Source organism: Hippopotamus amphibius, chromosome 13 (assembly GCF_030028045.1).
Source record: "Hippopotamus amphibius kiboko isolate mHipAmp2 chromosome 13, mHipAmp2.hap2, whole genome shotgun sequence".
Lineage (NCBI taxonomy): Eukaryota > Metazoa > Chordata > Mammalia > Artiodactyla > Hippopotamidae > Hippopotamus > Hippopotamus amphibius.
In genome coordinates this window covers 41,399,583-41,424,165 of record NC_080198.1, presented here as the reverse complement: position 1 = coordinate 41,424,165, position 24,583 = coordinate 41,399,583, and the positions used below count along the sequence as shown (strand labels likewise).

Here is a 24,583-nt window from a genome sequence, read left to right as displayed (position 1 = left end):
TCTTCTGTGTCGCTGTTTAACTTTTGAGGAATGGGCATATGGAATAGAATAATGATAACCTGTCTTTCTTTAGTAATTCTAATGTCTGCGTCAGATCTGGGTTGATTTCCATAGATTGATTATTTTCTTCATCATGAGTTGTGTTTTCTTGCCTCTTTGCATGCCTGATCATCTTTGATTGGATGCCACACATTGTGAATCATACCTTGTTAAGTCCTAGATAGTTTTACATTCCATTAAATCTTCTAGAGCATTGTCTTCTGGGGTGCAGATAAGTTATTTAGAAACAGTGATCCTTTCCAGTGTGGTTTTTATGATTTACTAAGTGAATTTAGAGCAGAGCTCAGTCTAGGGCTAATTATGCCCCATTCCCAGGGCAAAAGCTTTCTGAGTCTTTTACTCAGTGTCTCATGGATTATTACGCGTTTTCCTAGGCTGCTGGTGACAGTTTCGGGCCCTTGTGAACACCAGGCACTGTTTCTGCTCATCCTTTTGAATGTCTTTTACCTGCATCTGTGGTTTTTTTCTTCACGTGCACGTACTGATCCTTACTCTGCTGAATCCTCAAAGGAGACCGTCTGTGAATCTCCAGGGTTTTTTCTCCATACAGCGTCCTCGTCTCTGACCCAGATGATGCTGGTCTGGAATAGCAGGCGTGGAAAACAAAAAGAGAATGGATTTGGAAAACGGTAAGGAAAAAAGAAAGCCTTGGAAGTGGCCAGTGAGAAGAGGATTGCGGGAGTGGGCTGCTCAGCATGTGGTCCTCGGACAGTGCTGGCCAGTAAGGACAGAAGCACAGACATTGAGGCTTTTCATAACACTTTCAACAGAGATTGGAAACTTGCATAACAATTTGACAGAGCATATTGGGGCTTGGATTTCATATGTTTCGTTTTCCCACATTATTGTATTCTATGAGACAATAAGTCTGACAGGTGGAAATTAAAAACAAAAAGCCCCCAAGACCTGGCCCTATACCACAGAAAAACTGGGAAGGGAGCAGTGACCTGGAGGATTTGGACAGAGAGGGAGACAGAAGTGGATGTGATTTTTAGCTTCGATAACTGAAGGGTTTTGAAGGGATCCTGGCATCAGTGCCTTATGCCACGTGCTGAGTATGAGCTGGTGCTGTGGTCCCCAGTTTTGTCCCCCCCACAGCATCCTCTACAGAGGAACCCAGGGCTTTAGGTGACCGGCCAGCCTTTCACTTCTGGGAAGCAGCAAAGCCAAGGACCCCCGCCTGAGTGCTTTTCCACTTTCCTTTTTCTTCCTGTTCCTCATCCCAGTGGGGCAGGATGAGCCTGGAATCCAGGTTGATCTGTTCATTGGAGCTGAACCAATTTGGTTGGGTTCTTTCTGTTGCTTTGTTATCAGCAATACCTTCCAATGGTTAACCTATTTCTGGAAAAAGCTGTTTGAAGAAGTAGATCAGGTAGACCTTTGTGGATGACGCAAGTGTTCTATAGCTGCCCTGGTCACAAGTGGCCTTCAGGGACTTGAAATATACTTGTTCAAGTACTTGAACTGAATTTTGAATGTTATTTTCTTTTAATTAATTCAGAGTTACATATCAATAGCCGCATAGGGGGCTGGTAGGCACTGTGGATGGCACGGGTGGAAGGTACCAGCTGGAACAGTACAATAAAACCATGATCTAAACGGTTGCTAGTTTTTATTTTTCTCAGGAAGTATCTTCATTGTTGGGAAAACTTTGCATTTTTACTTTTTAGGGAGATATTTTGGAAACTGAAGTTGTGGTTAAGTCTTACAGCTAAGGGCCAATTAGTCTTCAAGAATAGATGAGTTGTTTCTGTTTTTAGAAACAAGGGAGAATGGTGAGTATCGCCAAATTTAGTTTTATTTGTCACGTTAAATGGCTGACCTCTCTTTGTGTCATCCTCAACTTCTGTTTCCTTCACCAAGCTACACTGACTTTATCCACATCCTTCTCTTTTCATCTGAAGGTGCCCCCGAAGGCATATATAAAATATTCATTCACTGCATCTATGGGAAGTGACATTTTGGAATGGATTCTTGATAACTCTGTACATTTATTAGTCAGTATTTTATGAACTATTGTTGTGATCAGAAAATAAAGAGCAACTTTGACTACTATATTCTGAAGCTCTGGAAAAGCTCTTTATTTGATATATTTTTGGTTTGCATATCACTAGCTGTTTCCTGTTTCAGGGACTTCCTCTGCTAGAAGGAATAACTAGAGTTATAGATGTAACCTACCTTCTCAACAGCTTTATGTTTGATGCTAATTGTTAGAGAGGTGGTTTTGGTCTTAGCACTTTTGTTTGACCGAGATGAATCTCTTCAAGTGGAGATGCTGGTTCAGAGACAGGCCTGGGGCATAGCCTAACTCAGTGGTTCTCCAACTGTGGTCTCAGGACCAGCACAGTAAGCATCACCTGGGAACTCATTAGAAAGGCAAATCCTCAGGCCCTTCCCAGACCTACTAAATCAGAATCTCTGGGGAGGGGGCCCAGAAATCTGTGTTTTAGCACACCCACCAGGTGGTTCTGAAGCATGCTAAAGTTCGAGAACCGCTGGGCTGATTTTCTGGTGTTCATGCCTCTACCATTCTGTTTTATCTTCTGGTCTGTATGAGCTCTGGCATGGCACAGCTGGCTCCAAGTATGTGTCACAAAAGGAAGTGTGAGGACAGTGACTTGTCAGCACTCAAAGGAGTTGCGTGGGGAAGAAGTGTGATTGGAAAGGTCAGAACATCCACCTTCTTCCCCTCCCATTCCTGAGAAATACTTGTTCCAGGACGAAGGGATATTATATTGTAATGGGAAGAGTGTCGACTTAGCGCTAGTGAGACCTGGGTTCAAATCCCAGCTCTTCTCCTTAGCTTCACCCACATAACAAGTTTGTCTGACCTCTTTAGCTTTTGTTTCCCCATCTGCAAAACAGAGACTCAGTAAAACTGCATATTATGCGATAAGTGGAGTTAAACTGCTTAAAGTGTGGGGTCACATTATTGCAGGATGAATGAAATGACCCCAGCCAACCTCCAACACCCGCCAGCCTGGAATTCTCAGCAGGCTGTGCTGAGAATTCCAGGCTGTCCCCGTCCTGGTTGTGGTCTGGCACCACCTGGTGGTGGTTGGCTGCTCCAGCTTATTTGTCAATGAAGGCGGTTCTGGGTCCTGCACTTGATTGGAACTCTCAGGACAGTGGCAGTGATTCCAGGAATTTCCAGGTTCATTAGTTTCTGTTTAATTGGCTAGATCTGCAGTGATTCAGACTGGAGGATACCTTCTCTCTGCCTCCTTGCTTCTCAAAATGAGTTTGCTTGCTGTTTTGTGCCTGGCCTCACTGTCACTCAATGTGTCTATGGTAGAAGATGGGGGTCAGTCACCAGTCAAGTTATATCCACATGGGTGCCATTGCAGGGGACTTTTACAGAATCATGAAGACAAAGACAAACAATGTTGGTAAAGTGCCGAGTACATAGAGAGTGCTTTAAAAATGAAAATGCCCCTCTCTGTTCCCTGGTAGGAAAGAGAGAAACTGGATGCCACATGGAGGTGTGCATTCAGCAAGCATTAAGTAGTGCGGGCGGGCCCATGGCACAATGGAACAAGCACACACATCAGCATCAGACAACCTGGCTTCCAACCTGCCCGCTTAGCGCCTAGGCAAGCTTCTCTGAGCCTTGGAATTTATGAATTGGAGATGATAACATTTAACCTAGAAATATGATTTTTTATGAAGAGAAGAGGAAACCCAGAGAGCTGGGAGCAACCCTGGGTGTCATTTCCAGTGATTCCCAAGAGTAAGCAATTTCTGGGACATCCCTGGTGGTGCAGTGGTTAAGAATCCACTTGCCAATGCAGGGGACACAGGTTCGATCCCTGGTCCGGGAAGATCCTACGTGCTACAGAGCAACTAAGCCCGTGCACCACAACTACTGAGTCTGTGCTCTAGAGTCCGTGAGCCACAACTACTGAGCCCATGTGCCACAACTACTGAAGCTCACGTGCCTAGAGCCCGTGCTCCTCAACAAGAGAAGCCACTGCAATGAGAAGCACCCATGCACCGCAACAAAGAGTAGTCCCCGCTCGCCACAACTAGAGAAAGCTCGCGTACAGCAATGAAGACCCAACACAGCCAAAAAATAAATAAATGAATAAATTTATAAAAAAAAAAAAAACCCAAAACCAGGATGCTTTAAAAAAAAAAAGAGTAAGCATTTCCTGCATCCTTGCACTGCTCCGTGATGTTGACATGTGACAGGTTCTATTTCTGCCCAATTCTTTGGTGAACCCTTTCCTTGCTGGCTGATTCCTAGAGTAGATGATATGAAGTGGTTTGTGAAACGTCTCTGTGAAAGGCATGTGGCAGGTGTGGACAGAAAGGGGGCTAACGATGCGATAATATGTGTGGCAGTGTTTTCAGACACCTTTAAACTTTTTTTAGTACATGAAAGTTCTAAATATAGTACTTGAAACATAGAAGGCAATCAACAGATGTTCATTTTTTTCTCTCACTCTGACAAAATGCAAACTAAATATGGGTGTGGCAGCCAGTTTCTAAACGCGGGGAGTCTTTTAAAACTTTAGTGAAAATTGGAGTTTGAGTCTTTCAGAGCAGAGGAAGGCCCCACCTTCTCAGAACTGTGGCGGAGCCCTAAATTTTTTTTCTTTTTTTGGTAATAAAGGAAATGCAGATGCAGCCTCTGAGCCCTCCCCTGGCCTCTGGGGGTCTGGACAGGGCACTCCTCAGCTCTGGGGGTCTGGACACGGCACTCCTCAGCTCTGGGGGTCTGGACACGGCACTCCTCAGCTCTGGGGGTCTGGACAGGGCACTCCTCAGCTCTGGGGGTCTGGACAGGGCACTCCTCAGCTCTGGGGGTCTGGACACGGCACTCCTCAGCTCTGGGGGTCTGGACAGGGCACTCCTCAGCTCTGGGGGTCTGGACAGGGCACTCCTCAGCTCTGGGGGTCTGGACACGGCACTCCTCAGCTCTGGGGGTCTGGACAGGGCACTCCTCAGCTCTGGGGGTCTGGACACGGCACTCCTCAGCTCTGGGGGTCTGGACACGGCACTCCTCAGCTCTGGGGGTCTGGACAGGGCACTCCTCAGCTCTGGGGCCTAGCAGTAAAAGGATGTGTTTGTCTAAGGAGTTCCCTGGAGGTCCAGTGATTAGGATTCGGCGCTTTCACTCCCGGGAGGCCAGGTTCAGTGCCTGCTCAGGGAACGAAGATCTCACAAGCCTCGCAGCTGGAAAAAAAAAAAAAGTCTTTGTTTAGCCAGCTGGGCACTTTTTAAAATGATGATCAAAGGGATACCTGTTCGTTATTAAAAGTTTGGGGACGTGTAGGAGAGCGTAAGGAAGCACACAACTAGCGCGCATCCCCACCCCTCCTCCTGTCACGTAGGTACCATGAGTGTCTACTCAGAGGCTCTGTCATTCTCGGACACATTTCCTTTCCAGTCTTTTTTACTTTGAATTTTCTCTTTACGTAGTTGAATTTTACTTTTTTCAAAAAACGTTTCACATGATTACGTAAGAGTTTTCTTTTAAAAATTAGGAGGAAAATATTGGTTCTCAAATTTTGATTGCATAATTTTAGAAAAATTAGATCTAGAAATGTCTGAAGCAGAAATTTCTCTCATACCGTTTTCCAGTGTACTTAATACTAGAGAAAAATTTTACATATTGAAAAGTATAAAGTGGTAAGTGAAATTTCCCTTTAATACAACCTGTCAGTGCTATATAGTATTAGATAAGTTCTAAAAAGAAAATTATAAAATAGAAACTGAAATTTCCCTGTAATACCATCGACCAGTGCTAACCACTATTAGTTTTAGTATGCAATCTTCCATTTTTTTTTTTCGTATTAGTGGTGGGTGTGTATGGTATAGGTAACTGAAATAGAATTGTACTATACAGTTATCTAGCTTGCTTTTTTCACTTACTAATGTAATTTGAGTATCCTTCTATAGTATAAGCATTTTCTAATACCAATGAAACACTTATTTGACTGGTATTTTAAATGGCTACATATTACATTTAAATGTATTCTATTATTTATTTATTTATCTATCTATCTATTTATTTATTTATTGGCTACATTGGGTCTTCATTGCTGCACATGGGCTTTCTCTAGTAGCCGTGCAAGCGGGGGCTGCTCTTCGTTGCGGTGCACAGGCTTCTCATTGCGATAGCTACTCTTGTGGAGCATAGGCTCTAGGCGCTCGGGCTTCAGTAGTTGTAGTACACGGGCTCAGTAGTTGTGGCTCACGGGCACTAAAGCTTAGGCTCAGTAGTTGTGGCACACGGGCTTAGTTGCTCTGAGGCATGTGGGGTCTTCCCGGACCAGGGATCGAACCTGTGTCCCCTGCATTAGGCAGGTGAATTCTTAACCACTGCACCGCCAGGGAAGTCCCAGATGTATGCTGTTTTGTGTGATCATTTCTCTAAGGCTACCAGTTTGGATCTAAGTAAACATTTATTCACATTTCTGAATCTTTCCCTAAGCTGAGTCCCAGACAGCCCCATTGAATAAGAGATAAACATTTCAAAGTTTCCTCTCCAGAGTGAGTTAATCATTTTACACTCTTCTCTGTAGCTTACAGAAATATGCACTAACAGCCATCACAAATGAAAATGATTGCTTAAAAAAATCTCTGTTATCATAAGTGGAACAAAACTCTTGTTTACTTTGTGTTTCTTACAACGCTGGCAGGTTCGACACTTTTACAGGTGTCATGGTATTCCTCTATGATTTTTGGAACAGAGGTGATCTACCCTCTATTAAATCAAAAAGCTAGTTCCTGCTTAGATTCCTTAGAACTTCCTGGACCCTGTTCTGGAGCCAGAGCTGGGGTTCATCTCTCTCTAGGAAGTCTTGTGCGTTTTCAGGCGGCCTCCTTGCTCCCTCTAGTGGCCTCCTCGGTAGCTGCAGCCTCGCTTCCTTTCTTCTCATCTCATGAGAACCAGTTCATCCTAGTGGGACATCCCAGAAGGGAGCAGCAGAGCAAAGGTACTCCACAGACTTGCAGCCAGACGGTGTGGGGATTGTTTTCCTCTTAGGGTGGGCTGTTTGTGTCCTTGTTGCCTTGGCTGCCAGGAAGGGACTGGAAGCAGGACATTAGCTCTCACCCAAGCCTGGTGGGGACACAAGGTGGAAAGGTTAGTTAGTTTTCACTTTCCTTTCTAAAACTCTGAGTCCTCTGGAACCTCTTTATAGAGGGGAAATTTGCTTAAGTCAGTAAAGTAATTAAGTATAACTTCCATGGTTGTCCAAGAGTTCTGTTAGTGAGCACTGAAATCAGTGAGCTGTTCTCGTTCTTGTTACCTTAGGTTAGTTAGGAAGTGCTTGTGAAGGTCCTAGAATGAGAACCTCCTAGAACAACTTTGAGGGGAGGACAGGAGGGAAAGTTTGGAGAACTAAAGACTTCTAACATGTGACCCCATTGCCATTCACACTGTCTCACTCCATTAAAGTTTGTTTCAGGCAATAAAAATAATATACATAGTCACTGCAGAAAAAAAGCTAATAACATCATCATTTCCTTTATTCAGAGATACAGACTATTAACATTTGGTTTACATCTGTGTGTGAGCATACACATAATTTTGCAATCATATAAGTGTGTATGTATATCCATGTCTGTGTACACACACACACACACGTTTTTAACCCCAGTTGGAAGTATTTTAAATATTTCTCCATACCATTAAATATTTTTGGAAAATTTTCTCCACTCTCTTCTTCCTGTCAGAAAACACATTCTTTAATATGGCTTCATTATAGTATATAATTGATAAGAATTAGATATTTGGTTGACACTCATTTTTTGGTAAGCTATTATAAATGATGCTGAGATGAAGATCCTTTAAACAATTTGAGCCTGATTATTTCCTTGGAATTCCTGCAGTAGAATTTTTGGGTCACAATAATCCAAGCTTTCTAAATTCTGTTGAAATTTAATATTAAATTTGTCTTAAAAATCTTGTTTCAGGTTCTACTTTTTCTTGCAGAATGGAGAGTGTCAATCTGTCAGTGTCATTACTAATACTGGGATTCTTTTTAGCCTTTGCTAATTGGATAGACAAAGCTTTGTATACTATTTTAGTTTGCAGTTGTTAAAAAATATGAGAAAAGTTAAGGATTCTTTTATGTTCATTGGTCATTCATACTAGTTTTGTCATTTCTCTCCCGTTCGTTGCCCAGTTTTAAAATATTGGGCTGTTAATTGAGTAATTCGCATCTTTGTCATATAGTACAGGTGCTTTTTCTAGCTTGGGATTTGCCTTTTGGTTAATAGCATTTCACCTAAAGAAGTTGTGTGTGTGCAGTTTAAAAACTACAAGAAAAAAAAGGTGCAAGACAGTACCATAGGAAATAACCCTGATTTATGTACCACCCAGAATGCACAAACATTTATATATTGTCATTTTGGCTTATTTTTAATAAAGGAAGTAGAATATTACAGATAAATTGGAATCATCTTGGTTCCCCCTCCTGTCCCGTTTCCCCCTTCCCCACGGCAGCTACTATTATGAATTGAGTGTACAGATCCTTCCAGTCCCAATTTTGATACTATTACCACATATACAAGTATCAATAAACAATATATAGGACTAGTTTTTGTGTGTATATAAATGACATATACACTCTCTCTCATAATAATGCATTGTTGAACAGTTTTCCTCATTTGCATGTGAGGATTTTCAGTTCAATTCATAATGATACAAACAGACCTAGTTCATTCATTTTGACTGCTGTGTAGTACCGCATCCGTTGAATATAACTCTAATTTCTTCCTCAGTGTGTTTATCAATTTTTCCATATTGGTGAACACTGAAGATGCTCTGGGTTTCTAAGTTTTCATTTCAGCATTGCAGTGAACATCCATACATGCACCTCCTTCTGCACATGGGGGCATCTTCTCAAGGGGTGTCCGTCGCAGTGTGTTGTGGGTAATGTCCAACTCAATGGGCTCCTGCCAATTCTTCGCAAAGCAGGCAAGCCAATCGACACTCCCACCAGCCATGTGAAAGGGTCCCCCTTTTGTCTCACACCTTCGCTGAGACAGGGAGTTGTCAGACTTGGTGATTTTTGCCCATCTAGGAATGAGTCATCGTCTTGTGGTTTTAATTTGCATGTGCTGATTGCTAGTGGGATTGAACATCTTTTTAAATGGTTGTTGCCCAGAGTTTAACAGGTTTTGTAATAGGGAAGAACCTTTATATTCTATTACAACTTAATCACTAAAGGCATGTTGCCTTTAAGCCTAAATTATACATAATGGCCCGTCTCTGGGAACCCTGGCTCCCAGGGAAGGAGCATTAAGCTAAAATACCTTTGTTTAGCTCACAGGAAGCATCCTGACCAGGCCCACCTATGAATAGCTGCATCCCCTTCCAGAGGCTGACTGGAACCAGGAAATGTTGGGCTTTACTCCCTCCTCACTAGTATAAAAGAGCCTGAATCTAACTCAGGCAAGATGGTTCTTTGGAATAGGAATCCATCTTCTTGGGTTCCTGTCTTTCCGAATAAAGTCTCTGTTCCCTGACCCAACAACTCATCTCTCGATTTATTAGCTTGTTGTGGGGCAAGCAGTACAGGCTTGGATTCAGTAACGGTTTTCTCTTCTCTTCACCCTCCTTTGATCTTTTTTTCCCATTGGATCGCTTATCTTTTTCTTAGGATTGTTGATGTTCTTTATGTGTTTTTGATACTAATGCCGTGATGTGCGCTCTCGCCATCTTCTGACTTACCTTTCCTTGTATTCCATTTATTGCCCTTTACCGTTGCCAAGACCTCTTCGTCTGTGGCTGAGTTGAAATCACAGCTACGTCCTCGGGGAACGTAGCACATGCTCAGAGCATTACAGTGTTGTAGAGGAACCAGTCAGAGGGTTGGGGACACATGGAGATAACAGTAAACCTGGCAGCAACTAACACCACACAAAGGGTCTGACAAGGCCAGGAGAAGGTCAGGGCCTTCCTGATATGCTTAGATAGAGGCAGGCGAGTGGATGGTCAGTGGGTGGAAATTCTTACTGTGCTGAAGTCAAAGACGGTTGCCTGTATGTTCTTATAATAGCTTTTGTTTTTCACACTGAGGTATTTAGTCCATCTGGGGAGTTTTGCTTTTGTAGTTGCATTTATTTCCCTTTTTGTGGTGTTTCCCCTGCATTGTTGTTTTCAAAGTCCTCTCTGATCTCCAACGAGTCTTCATCAGCCACCTCTCCCCCATTACATTGTGCTTTTTGCCTGCTTTGGGGCCTCACAGGCGAGCACACTCATTGTGTACGGAGGGGATTTCTCTGTGTCTCAAGGACCGTTAATGTTTTCAACATTGGTGATTTTGGTTTCAGGTGGACTTTAGGCCTAAGGGGCTTGATTCCACTAGTGTTTAGAATTCACTCCGTTTTTGAAACTTCCACAGAGTCTGTTGGGTGTGTTTTGTGTGTGAAATATTCTCAGATCTCGGGTTGCTGCTGAATACAGATCCAGGGTCTCTCACAAGGATGCTCTCGCTTACCTTGAACAGGTGGTCCCTTGTGTTTTTTCATAAGGGATCCAAGGAATTGATAAAGTGTGCTATTCCTGTTAGTGTCCTAGCTCTATGGAAACTAAAGGTATATCTAAGGAGTCAGAGTGCTTTGAATTTTTCCCACTCCCGCCCACCCCGTTGAGATCAAGGGAAAATAGGAAAACTCATCATCTTTTTAACAGTGTATATTTTCTGTCGTTCAGATGAAAAAAGATGTGAAAGTAAGGAATATAAGAGCTGATCAATTTGTAGGAATTTCCTGGCAGGCTGTCACCAGCATCCCCTGGAGAACACGTCAAACACGATGACCCCTGATGCCCACGGGAAACGGCCGTTCACAGGAGACTGTTGCCTGGCACCCCTGCATGTGGGTGCCTCTGCCATCGTGTCACCCAGTGTCTTGCTGGCTTCTTTCTCAGCAGAGAGGAGGTGTCAGATGTGGGTATAGGATGATTCCTGAGTCAGCCTGCCAGGCAGCACCCACCAGGCAACCCTGTCTTCTGGTCTGAGTCTACCTGTACCAAGGACCACAGCAGCTTTCAGGAACCAGCAACAGTTACCGATAATTGGCATTTTTTGCATGATTATTTCTGTTTTAAAAGATTTTGCCTTTCTTTTCTCTCTTTTCACTGCATATTAACATTTTCTTTGTCACCCTGCCTTTGTGTTTTTTCCTTAGGCCGGAAGCTGAGAGGAAAAGCCTTTTATTTTGTCAATGGCAAAGTGTTTTGTGAAGAAGACTTCCTGGTGAGTTTGTCACCCAAGCTTCCCCTCCCCGCAGTCCTGCCCAGAGTCAGGCGGGGAGCATGTGGAGAGGCTGGGCCAAGCAGAAGAAGGTGGTTTTTCTCTGTGGTCCCTAGTGCCATCTGGAAGCTGCACTGCTGGGGAAAGGGGTCCTGACTTTCCTTCTGCAGAAGCATGGGGTGGCCCATATTCCCGGGCAAATGACGAACTGCAGAGCTTTGTGCTTTGCAGGGACTTTGGGGTCACTCAGCCTGTCCTCTTGTGCTTTGCCCATCTCTGCATACTTCCCCCAGCTCTTAACTCTTAGTCTGGGATCCGGAACCCCCCTTACTTCTCATCCTGCCTGCCTCTCCCACGCACTGAGAGTCCACCTATGTGCCAGTGACTCCCAGATCCGAACTCCAGCCCTGTCAGCATCTCTGAGGCCCGCTGCTCACATCTCCCTGCCCACCGGACAATCCCCAGGGTTGTTCCGCAGCCCGTCTGCCATTCCTCCTACTCCACTTGAGAGTCACCTGAGGCAGAAAAGTCGCCTTGCCTGGGACCTCATCTCTGAGAACAGTGTCCTAGGTTCCAACTCCACCCCTCGCCCTTCCTAGCCCTTCTAGAGTGTGGCCAAGCCTTGAGCCTGATGCCACCGTGTCCTCCCTGGGCCGGCGTGGCTCACGACATCAGCATGGTTCCACTGCCCCCACGCTGCTGTGTGGTGTCCCTGCCCCTGCCCCTGCCCCGGGCTCCAGGGTTCAAAGCATGCACAGACGCTCTCTGTGGTCCGGGAGGCCTCCCTCTCAGCCGCGCATCTCCCTCACTCTGGGGCTTGCGGTTCTCTGCACGCCCACGGCCCCATCCTGTGTGCCTTAGCTTGCACCGTGCCCCCTGCTTGGAATGTCTTCGCCCTGCATTTGCTCGGATCACCCGACGGCCTTCACGTTCCTCCGCCACGCAGTGGACCGCCCCTTCTCTGTGCTGCTGCCTGAGGCTTGCCCTGGCCAGCTTTTGCACACCGCGTGTCTATTGACAAATCTTTCCCTGCCTTCACCATAAGCTCCTAGGGAGGGAGGAATATGCTGTTTCACCTTTACATCGTTAGACCTTAGCAGTGCACCAGGCATGGAGTGGGATGGCGAGTCAGTGGGATGACCAGTGTGAGACCCAGAGATGGCTCTGGGCCAGCTTCTTGGTGGATGTGTGGGTTGACTTATTATGACTCGTGTTTGCCAGTAACAGACAAGCAAACCCAAGGAAACTGATTCCTGCATGCCCTCAGGGGTCATTTCTTCCCACATGTTCACTTCAGTCTTGGGTGCTGTGTGTGTGGTAGTCGTATGGTGGTGGCACACCAGAGTTGTCTGTCTCCCAGGTTCAAATCTGATGGACCAAGTGCCTGTGCTGCTTCTGGAGTCTCATGCACATGAACTCTTGGTGGATCACGAGCCCATTGCTGGGCAAAGTTGGGGGTGCTGGAGGAATTCGAGGCTCTAATTGGCCAGGTCTGAGCCAGTGCCTTGCCTTGGAATGCATCATGGGGTCAGCCTCACAGAGATCACAGGACCACAGGATGGGGGAGCAGGGTTGGATCCCAAAAGAAAATAAAGAACAGTTACCCCTAGAATCAGGAGGAAGTGCTGGGGACTTCCCTGGTGGCACAATGGTTAAGAATCCGCCTGCCAATGCAGAGGACATGGGTTCGATCCCTGGTCCAGGAAGATCCCACATGCTGTGGAGCAACTAGGCCTGTGAGCCACAACTACTGAGCCCACATGCCGCAACTACTGAAGCTCAAGCGCCTAGAGCCTGTGCTCCACAGCAAAAGCCACTGCAATGCGAAGCCCACGCACCCCAATGAAGAGTAGCCCCCACTCGCTGCAACTAGAGAAAGCCCGTGCTTAGCAACGAAGATCCAACGCAGCCAAAAAAAAAAAATAAATAAATAATAATTTAAAAAAAAAAAAAGAGGAGGAGGTGCTGGGCAGCAAACCCCCACACTGTATGGTGTAGAGTTGCAGAAAATTTCTCTTTTCATTTCCACCTTTCTTTCCATTACATTTCCCCTGTTAAGTTGTGTTTGCAATATTTAAGCATCTAGTATCTTCCAGTATGTAGTATATAGTCTGTTTTCTGAGGTGAGTTCCTCCTTTCTTTCAAGACTAGAGCTGTGTGTGTGTGTGTTTTGGTGAGGTAAATAATATTTATCCAGTTTATTTGAAACTAGTTGTGAAAGGCATTGGCTTTTTAACTAGACCCAGATTTGAATTTGAATCCCATCCTTACCCCTTATAGGCTGTGTGACTATGAGAACGTCACTTAACCTCTCTGAGATGCCCTTTGCTTCCATTTGAGAAATGGTATAATATATACCTTGCAGAATTGTTTTGAAAATTAGAATGATGGTCTTAAACTTGAGTGTGCATCAGAATCCCATGAAGGGCTCGTGAAAACCCAGATTGCCAGGCCCCACCCTCTGAGTTTCCAATTTAGTAGGTCTGGGGTGGAGCCGAAGAGTTTGCACTTCTGACAAGTTCCCAGGTGATGCCAGGGAACTCTGTTTTGAGAACCACTGGATGAGAGACTAACACCTCTCTCTGTGCAGTCTCTTATGCAGAGGCTAGCATGTCATGGGTGCCTGGGCACAGCTGTTGAGAGGCAAACAGTATTAGCATTTGCAGTGGCTTTTGTGGCAGAAGATATTTCGTGATTCATCACACTGTTATCCATGGGGAAGTGACAGATTCTGTATAGACTGACTCCCTTCCTTCCTTCCTTCCTTCCTTCCTTATTTTCGCATTTGGTCTTTGTTGCTGCACGTGGGCTTTCTCTAGTTGCAGCAAGTAGGGGCTACTCTTCGTTGTGGTGTGCGGGCTTCTCACTGTAGTGGTTTTTCTTGTTGCGGAACATGGGCTCTAGGCGCATGGGCTTCAGTAGTTGTGGCTCACCGGCTCTAGGGCGTAGGCTTAGCAGTTGTGGCACATGGGCTTAGTTGCTCCATGGCATGTGGGGTCTTCCCAGACTGAAGATCAAACCTGTGTCCCCTGCATTGGCAGATGGATTCTTAACCCCCGCGCCAACCAGGGAAGTCCTAGAGCGACACACCTTTCTGAGAAATTCCTTGTGATCCTCATGACTGGCAGGGAAGTAGCATGATTCCTCTGCCCCACCTGGGTTTAACTTTCTTTTATCTTTCCTTTGCAGTACTCTGGTTTTCAGCAGTCTGCTGACAGGTGTTTTCTTTGTGGACATTTGATCATGGACATGGTGAGTAGGGTCAGCCGAACAAGATGATAGCGTGGTGGGAGGGGGAGGCGTTCAGAGAAGAAAGACATCAATGATTGAGAACAGTGTTTCCTACCTTGATGTTTGGCTACATCTGGTTTTATTAAAAGAAGACCACATGCAGCTTGCTATAGTAGCACCCACATTTGGCTTTTATTGGAATCAGTATCCGTTGCCATCCAGTCCACACAACATCGTTTCTGATGGCGCTCTCTCCTCTGGGCTGTTCATGTCACACTGGCCTCCCTCTGATTTTCTGTGACCCTTGTGGCATCCCAGGTGAGATGCCAAACGGGGCATGTTGTTATTGCAGAAATCTGAGCTACATCGGAATCAGGTGCAGAAGTCAGATAAACACAGTTGTTCTCCCCCCGTGTTCTTCCCGGCTTAATCATTTCCTAAGATGGGGTTTAGGGGCCCATTGTTAGTTCTAAGATAGCAGAACAGGGAGTAGGTTTTACCCACTCCGTTCCTCGCTCAGCCATGGCTCTCTGAGCTTGTCCTGGGCCTCAGTGCCTTTATCCTTTGAGTGGGGACAGTTCGTCCTTCCTAGCCTCCTTTTAGGGTAAGCTTGCGAGGTTAATGAATACAGAGTTCTGATTTCCCAGGGATCAGATTGCTCACCTTTGGACAACAGCCCTGTCGAATTTCTTTAATATACTGGTCAGAGAAAATCGTTATATAACATTCTTTTAGTTGAAAGAGTTAAATCCCTTTCTGAGCTAAGCCATTAATTCCATTCTGGAGAAGGGAATTGCTAGTCACTGTGGTTGGGTTTTTTTGTTTTTTGTTTTTTTAACCTTTTTTATTGAGAAATAACTCAGAGGGTGCACATCTTAAGTACGGCTGAATGAATTTTTATATATGTGTATACCTATGTGTACACCACACAGATCAAGGTATAGAACACTTCCAACATCCAGAAAGACCCTCTCCCACAAAGACACCCACTCTTCTACTGCACCAGGCTGGTGCTGGAACTTCATAGAGGTGGATTCATGTGGTATAGATTTCTTTCGGTCAGCTTTTTCTCACTTAGAAAAATGTTTGTGAGATTCACCCATGTGGGTGCCTGTGCTGGTAGTTCATTTATTCCCTTTGCTGAGTAGAGTTCCATCGTATGAATGTAGCACCCTTTATTTATCCATTCGCCTGCAGATGGGGATTTGGGTGTCTTCTAGTTTTTGGCAATTTGTGAATAAGCTGCTGTGAACACGCTTATGCACGTCTTTGGTGGACATAAACACTCATTGCTGCTGGTTTTGTGCTGACATGGATAAAACAGTGAACCAGAGCCGTCCCTATTTGTGAGCAGACCCTGCTGCTGTCCAGGCTCTCACAGCGCACAGTACAGCTTGGCCCTGTGAGTGGTGTCTTCATCAGCGGCTAAGGCCTCCCTAGGAACACGGCCCTCCACCCGTTCCCCCGGGGGAGGCAGGCAGAAGCCACACACCCTTGCCCCTACCTTCCCCAAGTGCCTGCCCAACTGCACAGGGCTCCATTTCTTCAACAGATTTTGTCCTTGATTTTAGAGCCCTTCCGACAAATCCACCGCATATGAGGCCAACAGCGTCCAAATTTATGAACATGACTGTACACTGTTCTTATTTGTGGGTATCCTAAGCCTTCTTTGGGCCTCAAGGTATTTCATTTATCTATTACTACATGAAAAGCCATCTCAAAACTCAGTGGTTTAAAACAACAGTGATTTATTGTTATGATATATTTATCATATATAATAAATTATATTTGGTGACTCACTGTGTGGCCCCACTTGGGGATGTGGATGACCATTCTGTGCCTTCCTCGCCTACGGTGTTTTGGTGCGGGCTTGCTGGTGTGGATGCCACAGTTCTGTCGTTTGTGCTAAGTTTCATGGCGCAGGTAATCACAGAAATGAATCTGCTACTGAGTCATCAGAGGCGCTTTCAACTGCAAATTACAGGAAGCCCAGACTCACCTCAAACGGGTATTTCTCACACGTAAGCATGCATCAGAATCACTTTATTAAAACGTCCATTACTGGGATAGGGCCTGAGAATGTGCATTTTAAACAAGTTCCCAAGGGAGGCCGATGCTGCAGGTCCAGGGACCATACTTTGAGAACCACTGACTTAATAGGAATAAATGCTTTATCTCACCTAAGAGGCTTGGAGGGAAGCAGTTTCGTGTTGAGTTAATTTGGTGACTCACTGACACCAACATGGACAGGACGTTCTTTCCCTCTCTTCTCTCTTCCACACCCTGCCTCTAGGCTCTGTTCTGGTTTCACGATGGCCTCTTACAGTTCCAGGTATCAGTCACATCCAGATCAAATGACGCCAAGAGGAAGGAGGTGCATGGGGCTTTTTTCCTCACTATGTTTAAAAGCAGCAACAACAAAGAGGCTTTACTTACGCTTGGATTTGAGATAATCTGGGCCAAGCCTCAGCTTCTGGATTATCAGGCTGTAGAGTCAAAGCTGCTTAGAAGGGGCACCCAGGAGGGAGAAGTTAAGAGGTTTTTTCCAAGCTCTGCCATTTCCTTGTGGAGTTTCCTTTAATCTTTCCATGTACTTGCTGCTTCCCAAATCCGGGGTGGAGCCTTTCATGGCCCTGCTTTGCATCACTTCCTACAGAGAATCGTTTTTTTGATAGAGAGCCCTCCCTTCTGGAGGTTAATGAAGTGCCGAAGAATCCCATTTGGTTTCCTTCTATTTATACCTGTAACTAGGTTAGCCTGTCCCGCCCCCATCATCTCTTGACTTGGTCCAAGTGAAACTGGGATGAGGGTGGCCTTTGCTCATATGGTCCCTTGGCCTGATGTGTCTCTCCCTTCCGCCGGCCCTTCCTTCCCTATAATCCCTGCTGAGTCCTGGCCTCTTCCTTTGTGCCCCCAGATCCTGCAGGCCCTGGGGAAGTCCTACCACCCTGGCTGCTTCCGCTGTGTCATCTGTAATGAGTGTTTGGACGGGGTGCCCTTCACTGTGGATTCAGAGAACAAAATCTACTGTGTCCGGGATTACCACAAGTAAGGATGGCGGGGCACTGAGAGGAGCCACTCACGGAAGCCACACTGGCTGAAACTCAGCAGAGTGGAGGGTGGGGACCTGCTGAGGCACGTCTGCAGGCTGCTTGCACCGTTGTCCACAGTGCAGCGCACGTGCAGTGGTTTTGAGGGGTGTAGCACGGGTCTTGTGTTCAGTGGATGCCAGTGCAGGGAGGTGCTGGTTAAAGAACTATGTTTACTGGAAAAACAAGACCAAAAAACCTATAATCAGATTCCTGGCTAGGCCTCTGGAGGAATGTGCCAGTCTCTGTGGCTCCAGCCTTACCAAACTTCAAAAGGCACCAATTCAGGGCTGGTCTCTACCACCCTTGGTTTGCCTGGGCCTAGACAAGGCACTGTGAGGGGTGTAAACAGACAGGTCAGTCTCCATCCCCAGGAGAGTAAGAGGGGCCAAGTGCACTTGTTACCACTGGGAAACAATCCCAAAGCAATAGTCCCAGTAGTGTGCCAGGTCTGTCTTTATAGGTGAACTACAGGGATTCACATGAAGAAAAATGGGTGGGAGGCAGGGCTGGATCAGCGAGGAAGGCTCCAGGCACAAGTCTCCCAGAAACATCTCAATATGACCTGCACTGCTTCTTTGCTTCTCCTCCTAGGGTGTTGGCGCCCAAGTGTGCAGCCTGTGGCCTTCCCATCCTTCCACCTGAGGTAAGATGCTTTTTCAGCTCTGCTCCTGGGGTCCTCCAAGACATGAATATCTGCCTGGATCATTTACAAGATCTGTGTCCTGTCCTTACATCCTTTTAAAACTCCTTCTAAAATCTCAACTCTGAGATGAATGGTGTCCTCACCAAGAGGCCCCTTTCTCATTAGCTGCCTCCCCTATCCCAGTGCCCTCTTTGTCCCTGTAATTGGGTCAAATTCTCTGACTTGATACTAACTCCCAGATTAGACGATGAGCAGATGAACAAGACCAAGTAGGTGATTTTTCCACTGTTGACTCTGATATTCCAGATGGTAGAACTACATGCCTCTTACTTCCTCTCATCCACTACAGGTGTCCTTTTTCCTGCCCGTGTTAGTATCCACTGCTGATTCCTGGTCTTCTCCAGAGCCTACTTGCTGCCCCAGACCCCTCCCCCACCCCCAGCAGCAAAACCCAGCGGCCCCCCAGCTCACCTCTGGTTCTTACTTTTCTTTGGTCTAGGGCTCAGATGAGACCATCCGAGTCGTGTCCATGGACAGAGACTACCACGTGGAGTGTTACCACTGCGAGGTGGGCCCCTCCTTGCCCTAGGAGGCCCCTAGAAGTCCAAGAGGAAAGCATCATGGGTTGATAGGGGCAGAATGTGGCCAAGGGGCTGCCCTCCAGAGCTGATGGAAGAAGTAGGGTGAAGCCTGATTTGGTGGTGGGGGGAGGGAGGTTAGAGAAGATGCAGATGTTTGGGTATAAAAGTCCTTACTATTTTCTTCACATCTGTAACCACCAAGTCCTGAGCCGGCCACAGCTCCTCTCCCTGAAGCCGCAGAGTGGGAGGGTCGCAGGGAGTGTGGGCTTCAGGTCCTTTTGGGGGACCAGATTGTCGGGCAGGTGTGTGATTTGGGGAATAGACTCCCTCCCCTCCAGCTTGTAGGCTGTTCTATCTGCCGGGAGCCCCTTTCTCAACCAAGCCCTGAAAATCATTAAGAAACCCCCTTGGAAACAGGCATGTCACTGGTTGGTGTGAAGGCAGGTGGGGCACATCTCTGTTGTGTCACACCCCAGGCTGAAGGAGCCACTGGTGCCCCATGACTGTCAGGAGAGCCAGGGATTGTGAAGGGTGTAAACGCATTAAGTGCTCGTGGAATTTCAGCCAGAATTAAGTAGATTCACCCACGGAAGGAGATTTATTTTGTGATGCTGTGGGTGGGGAGAGCAGCGAGTGTGGTTGACATATAGCTTGATCCCACTGCCAGCAATGAAGAAATAGGTGGGAATCCCTGTCAGTGGTACCCCAGGTGCTGGAGAAAAAGCTCCACGGTGCTTTTATTCAACCCAGTGTATCCAAAATGTTACCGTTTCAACATGCAGTCGAGATAAAAAAATTTTCCTGAGATATTTTGCATCCTTTTTCTGTCCTAAGTTTTGGAAATCTGGTGTGTGTTTGCACTGACATGACATCTCATTTCTGACCAGCCCCATTTCAAGTGCTGGATTGCTTCACATGGCCAGTAGCTCAGGCGTTGGACAGTGCAGTCCAGACCCTCACTGGGCGCGAGCTGCGTCTCTGCACTGGCATTTTTTTTTGTCCAGACAGAATCACACAGCGCCCTCTGCTGGTATCTGGGACTACGTGTGGCCTTTGTGTCACTCTTGCAGTCTGTTTTTGTTTTGTTTCATCACCACTGGATATTTCTGCCTCACCCCAGGACTGCGGTCTGGAGCTCAATGATGAAGATGGTCACCGCTGCTACCCCTTGGAGGACCACCTGTTCTGTCACTCCTGCCACGTCAAGAGACTGGAGAAGGGCCCCTCATCCGCAGCCCTTCACCAGCACCACTTCTAGCCAGAGCCTCCTGCAGACCTCACGGTGGGACGAGGAGCCAGGGTTGCACCATGAGAAGTCCGCGGATTAATTCTTATCGTCCATGGGGAGGAACTGGGGTCGGGGGAGTGGAAGGGAGGCAGGTGATTTCCTCAGTGTGTGCATGGGGTGCCTTTCCTTTAAACAGGGAGGGGATCCCTGCTGGTTTTGGACTGCATATTTTCCAAGTGCCTTTCTCTGCTGCCATGCCCTCATCAGATTACTCAGGAAGATGCCCCAGCAAGTGCGTGGCATGTGACAGGAGATCTCATTAGTGCGACTGAATGAACCCTCCTGTCCCCTCCTGGAAGAGTTCACACTTCAGCGGGAAAGGTTTGCACTGAGCGTATCCTCTGAAGAGAGATTTTAGCTGCCAATATCAATCCTTTCCCTCCCCTTCGGAAAATACCTGCACCCAAACTCCCTCCCAACCCCCCCCCCCCACACACACACCCATAATTTAAGAATTCCTTCCACTCCAGAGTTTCAGTTCTTCTGTAGAATGGCTGCAAATTTTAATTGCATCATTGCAAGAGGGACGCTCTAATGTGTGCTTTGTATCTTAGGAAGAATTCACTTGGTAAAGCAGAGCCAAGATTTGAAATAAGTGAGATGGGCTTTCCTCCTTGTAGCCTGATAGCATTCTGTGTGCCCTGCAAATCTTCACTCCTTTAAAGGCATCCGGGGGCCTGATGGAGGTTGATCCTGTTCTAGTAAAGTGTACTTTGGGATAAGAACTTGGTGCAGGCGCCAGGCCTCTTTTGCCCGCCTGTTTGTGCTTTTTTCCTGTGGAGCTGTCGAGAGTCTGGGACTTCTGAGCTGCTCCTGCAAAGGCAGGTCTTGGTTTCTTTTGTGGGGATCCTCTTGTGCCTATTTTTGCTTATTTAACAATGGACTTTGGGGACGTGTGCCCACATACTGAGACCTAGCCCCTTATGAATGAGGAGAGTTTTTGTGTGTGAGATCTCAAAGCCAGCCTGGGAGAGAGTGCCTGAGCATAAGTTATTATATTCATTTCACAGGTCTCTCTCTTGCCAAATTCTTGGCACAGGCATTATGTTTAAAGAAACCAGTATAAGGTACACTGCTTTTGTCTGTTTTTTTTTCTTCTCCTTTTTCTTTTCTTTTTTAAATTGTTTCCCGCTACTTTCAGTCTCCCACACACAAAAAATACCTCACAGATAAGAGCTTCAGATTAAGGAGGAATTTGGCTGTCACACGGCACTCAGCGAGTGTGTGTTAGGAGTGTCTGGCTTCACCCAGGTCAGACCAATGGGTCAGAGCACTGTGATCTTAATGGAAGATCATCTGGGAAGAGATCTGATTGATACTGGGTGCTCTTGCCTTATGCATTTCATCATGATAGCTCCCTGGGGTGACAAGGGCTAAAGGAGGGCCACACTCTTGCAGGATTTCAAGTTCACCTCTGCACTGAAGAGGCAAAATGTGCTCTGTGTGTCACACTCCTGAGGCCAGAGGTCAATACCCCTTGGTATTTCAATGAGAAGACAGTGTGAAAAAAAGGTTGACTGGCATTTGGCTTCTCAGCCCACGGGGAGGGGCCCTGGGCCTTGTCGCAGGAGGGCGGGGGCCATCTCACCACTGCCAGCCAGGCTGGGAGCACGGCGGTTGGCATCTGTTCTCTGCCTCCCCACCTCACACCCAGAGTGAGGGGATTGGGTGGCTGGGGCCTCACAGGGCGTCAGTGGAACCCAAAGGCACAAAGGACTCACATACTTCACTGGGCCCAGCTCTAAGCCATATTTTGACTCATTTGGTAGCAGTTGCCTGTAAGAAGCACAGAAATGGCACCATGCATTGTCTTTTCCATTTTTGTTAAATTCATTCTTTTGGAATCCTGTGGTCAGATGTCACTTCAGCCCAGGCTGTGTGATTCCATTGGTTCCTTTTCACAGGCTGAGCCTCCTGAAAACCCATGAATGTAGGGGGCTGGGGAAGTGAACCCAAGGGTCGCCCCTCCCTTTCTAGCACATCATCCAGCTCAGCCTTGGCAAGGCTGTTGGGCAGTGGAGCCAGCCAGTATGTCTTAACCTGTCTCTGCCAACCTAGGATTATTTCTGGCCTTGACAACACACCTTTGCTCTGCTTTCAAGTCAAGCAGAGCAAAGAAAATCGAAGTAGCAGGAATTTGTTCGCAAATTGGGTAACAGTTGACCCTTGAACAACATGGGTTTGAACTGCATGGGTCCATTTATGTGTGGATATTTTTCAGTAGTAAATACTGCAGTCAGTACTATGCAATCTGTGGTTGGTTGAACCCATGACGCAGGGGGACCATGGTTACCTACGGCCGACTATAAGTTATGTGAGGATTAACCCCCGAGTTGTTCAATGGACAACTGTAGTTTAAAAATGTTATTCATTTTTTCAATGAAGTTTTTAAAGTGGCCTTGATTGAGGCAACCTTGATATCTCAGCAAATATTTTATACCATTGAAGAACAACAATAAGAGAATTTCTAGACACCCTAGAAATCAGAGCAGTAACTTCTCTTATTATCAGGGTCCCTGGAGGGGGTACTGGGTAGAAATCTCCTACAAGTTTTGTCTCCTCCTCAGGCCCTTGCACAAAAGCCATGAATAGATGCCCACTTATTTTAAACTTTCTGTAAATTATTAGCCAAATAGAGCTGTAATGGGGTTATATTTATAGGCACGTAGAAAGAACACACAGGCACTTCGTAGAACAGGATGAATAAGTTTGTTTTAAAAGGTAGAGCAGATAGCCCTATCCTACGTTCCCTAGATGACTCTTGGACTTTAGATAAGCAAGAATTATGGCCTGATTCCCGACCCCAAAGCCAGCCTCCAGCCTTCTCCCTTGCCTCACTTTGCCCTCTAGTTTTTTTCTTGTCATTTTTTCGCCCCAGCTAGGGTCATTCAAAAACAGCCTGGGGGATCTGACAAAAGCCAGGAATGCAGTTTGGCCTGTCATAGCAGCATCCTCTTTCTCTCATGTTATCCTCCCATCTGTGGTTGAATAGAGAGTGATTTGTTCATTTTTCACACAGAAGGGCATTGAGTCTTGTTGGGTCATTGCCTGCACGTGGCGGCAGGACTTTCCGTTTCTCCGTGGTTAGTGCTTGAGTGAAAGCTCTTTTACCTGAGTCCGCTGAGGCTGTGCCACGGAGTCCTGGGTGGCTGGTGGGATAATCAAGGAGTTCTTATTGCTTTCAAGTGCTGCCATCACCGTGTTTCCGTGGGTTACCCAAGATGAAAACAGACGTGTTAGAATTTGAGAGAATGATCTGGAATTCACACTCCTTTGCAGTCTGTTTTTATGTGCCGTTTCCCACGTGTGTGAAAGTATGAGCGCTGTGATGGCTGCCGGTGCCCTTGCAAAGAATGTGTGCAAGACTTGACCTCAAACCATTGTTGCTTGATGCACTTGTCAAAACTGTCAGCCAGGAAGCCAAGTGCTTTGTATTCTTCTTTGTGCCAGGAATGAGTCCTAACTTCCAGGTTACTATGTGAAGTAACTTTTAAAAGCAATAGGAAAAAGATGAGGAAGATGAGTTAGCTATCAATTGTTCTGAGCCAGAACTGGACAGATGTGGGAAATTTCCATATAGTGTGTGAAAATTTCACTCTGCGGTGAAATTATTTTCCCCTGTGTCGCTTCTTTTACTTTGTTTCAAAATATTGTTACTATAAAATTATTCAAAAGTTTACTGTTACTATAAAATTATTCAGAATATTGTTACTATAAAATTATTCAAAATATTGTTACTATAAAATTATTCAAAATTTTACTGTTACTATAAAATTACTCAAAATATCATGACAATAAAACTGCCTTAATTTGTAGACTATTAAAGTGATCTCCAACATAACGATGTTTATTGGGTCTTATTTTTGTGTGTGGAGTAAGCAGATGGTGCTTTTTGCTAACGGGATTTGGTCTTTTAGAGCTCTTTCTCCCTTCCTTCCTTCCTTCCTTTGTTTCTTTCTTTCTTTCTTCCTCTGTCTCTCTTTTCTTTCTTTTTCATTATGGTTTATCAAAGGATATTGAATATAGTTCCCTGTGCTATACAGTAGGACCTTGTTTATCACTTCTGTATGTAATAGTTTGCATCTGCTAGTCCCCAACTCCCAATCCAACTCTCCCCCGCCCCCCTCCCCCTTGGCAACCACAAGTTTGTTCTCTATGTCTGTGATTGTGTTTCTGTTTCGTAGATAAGTTCATTTGTGTCATATTTTAGATTCCACATATGTGACATCATGTGATATTTGTCTCTTTCTGACTTACTTCACTTAGTATGATAAACTCTGGGTCTGTCCATGTAGCTGCAAATGGCATTATTTCATTCTTTTTTTATGGCTGAGAGCTCTAGATTCTGAAAGGAATATTTGGGTGTTGAAACTGTGTGGGGTCTCAGGTTTTATCCTACCGGAGAGCTAATAAGCTAGCATGCCATGGTTTTGTGGATCCTGGCAGAAGTTATGAGGCTCCTGGGTCAGAGACAA

At 46.0% G+C, this 24,583-nt stretch overlaps 1 protein-coding gene and 1 long non-coding RNA gene across 4 annotated transcripts in view; one reads left to right on the top strand and one right to left on the bottom strand.

Annotated features, from left to right (window-relative positions):
- Positions 1-23,939, top strand: part of LIMD1 (LIM domain containing 1) — a 74,218-nt gene extending 50,279 nt beyond the window's left edge. The window contains exons 3-9 of one of the 3 annotated variants that reach the window (XM_057705550.1): positions 11,209-11,276; positions 14,463-14,525; positions 16,798-16,878; positions 17,422-17,552; positions 18,188-18,239; positions 18,739-18,807; positions 19,941-23,939. In XM_057705550.1, the coding sequence (XP_057561533.1) occupies positions 11,209-11,276; positions 14,463-14,525; positions 16,798-16,878; positions 17,422-17,552; positions 18,188-18,239; positions 18,739-18,807; positions 19,941-20,078 (602 nt within the window). In that variant the 3' untranslated portion in view covers positions 20,079-23,939. Of the gene's footprint in view, positions 1-11,208; positions 11,277-14,462; positions 14,526-16,075; positions 16,392-16,797; positions 16,879-17,421; positions 17,553-18,187; positions 18,240-18,738; positions 18,808-19,940 lie in introns of those variants that run through there. The other 2 variants (XM_057705551.1, XM_057705552.1) reach the window with 2 other exon arrangements.
- Positions 14,545-17,099, bottom strand: LOC130834778 (uncharacterized). The gene is made up of 3 exons (XR_009048761.1): positions 16,941-17,099; positions 16,305-16,475; positions 14,545-14,865 (listed from the first exon to the last, which is right to left on the bottom strand). It is a non-coding gene; the product is annotated as an uncharacterized LOC130834778 (long non-coding RNA).
- Positions 23,940-24,583: the final 644 nt, after the last annotated feature.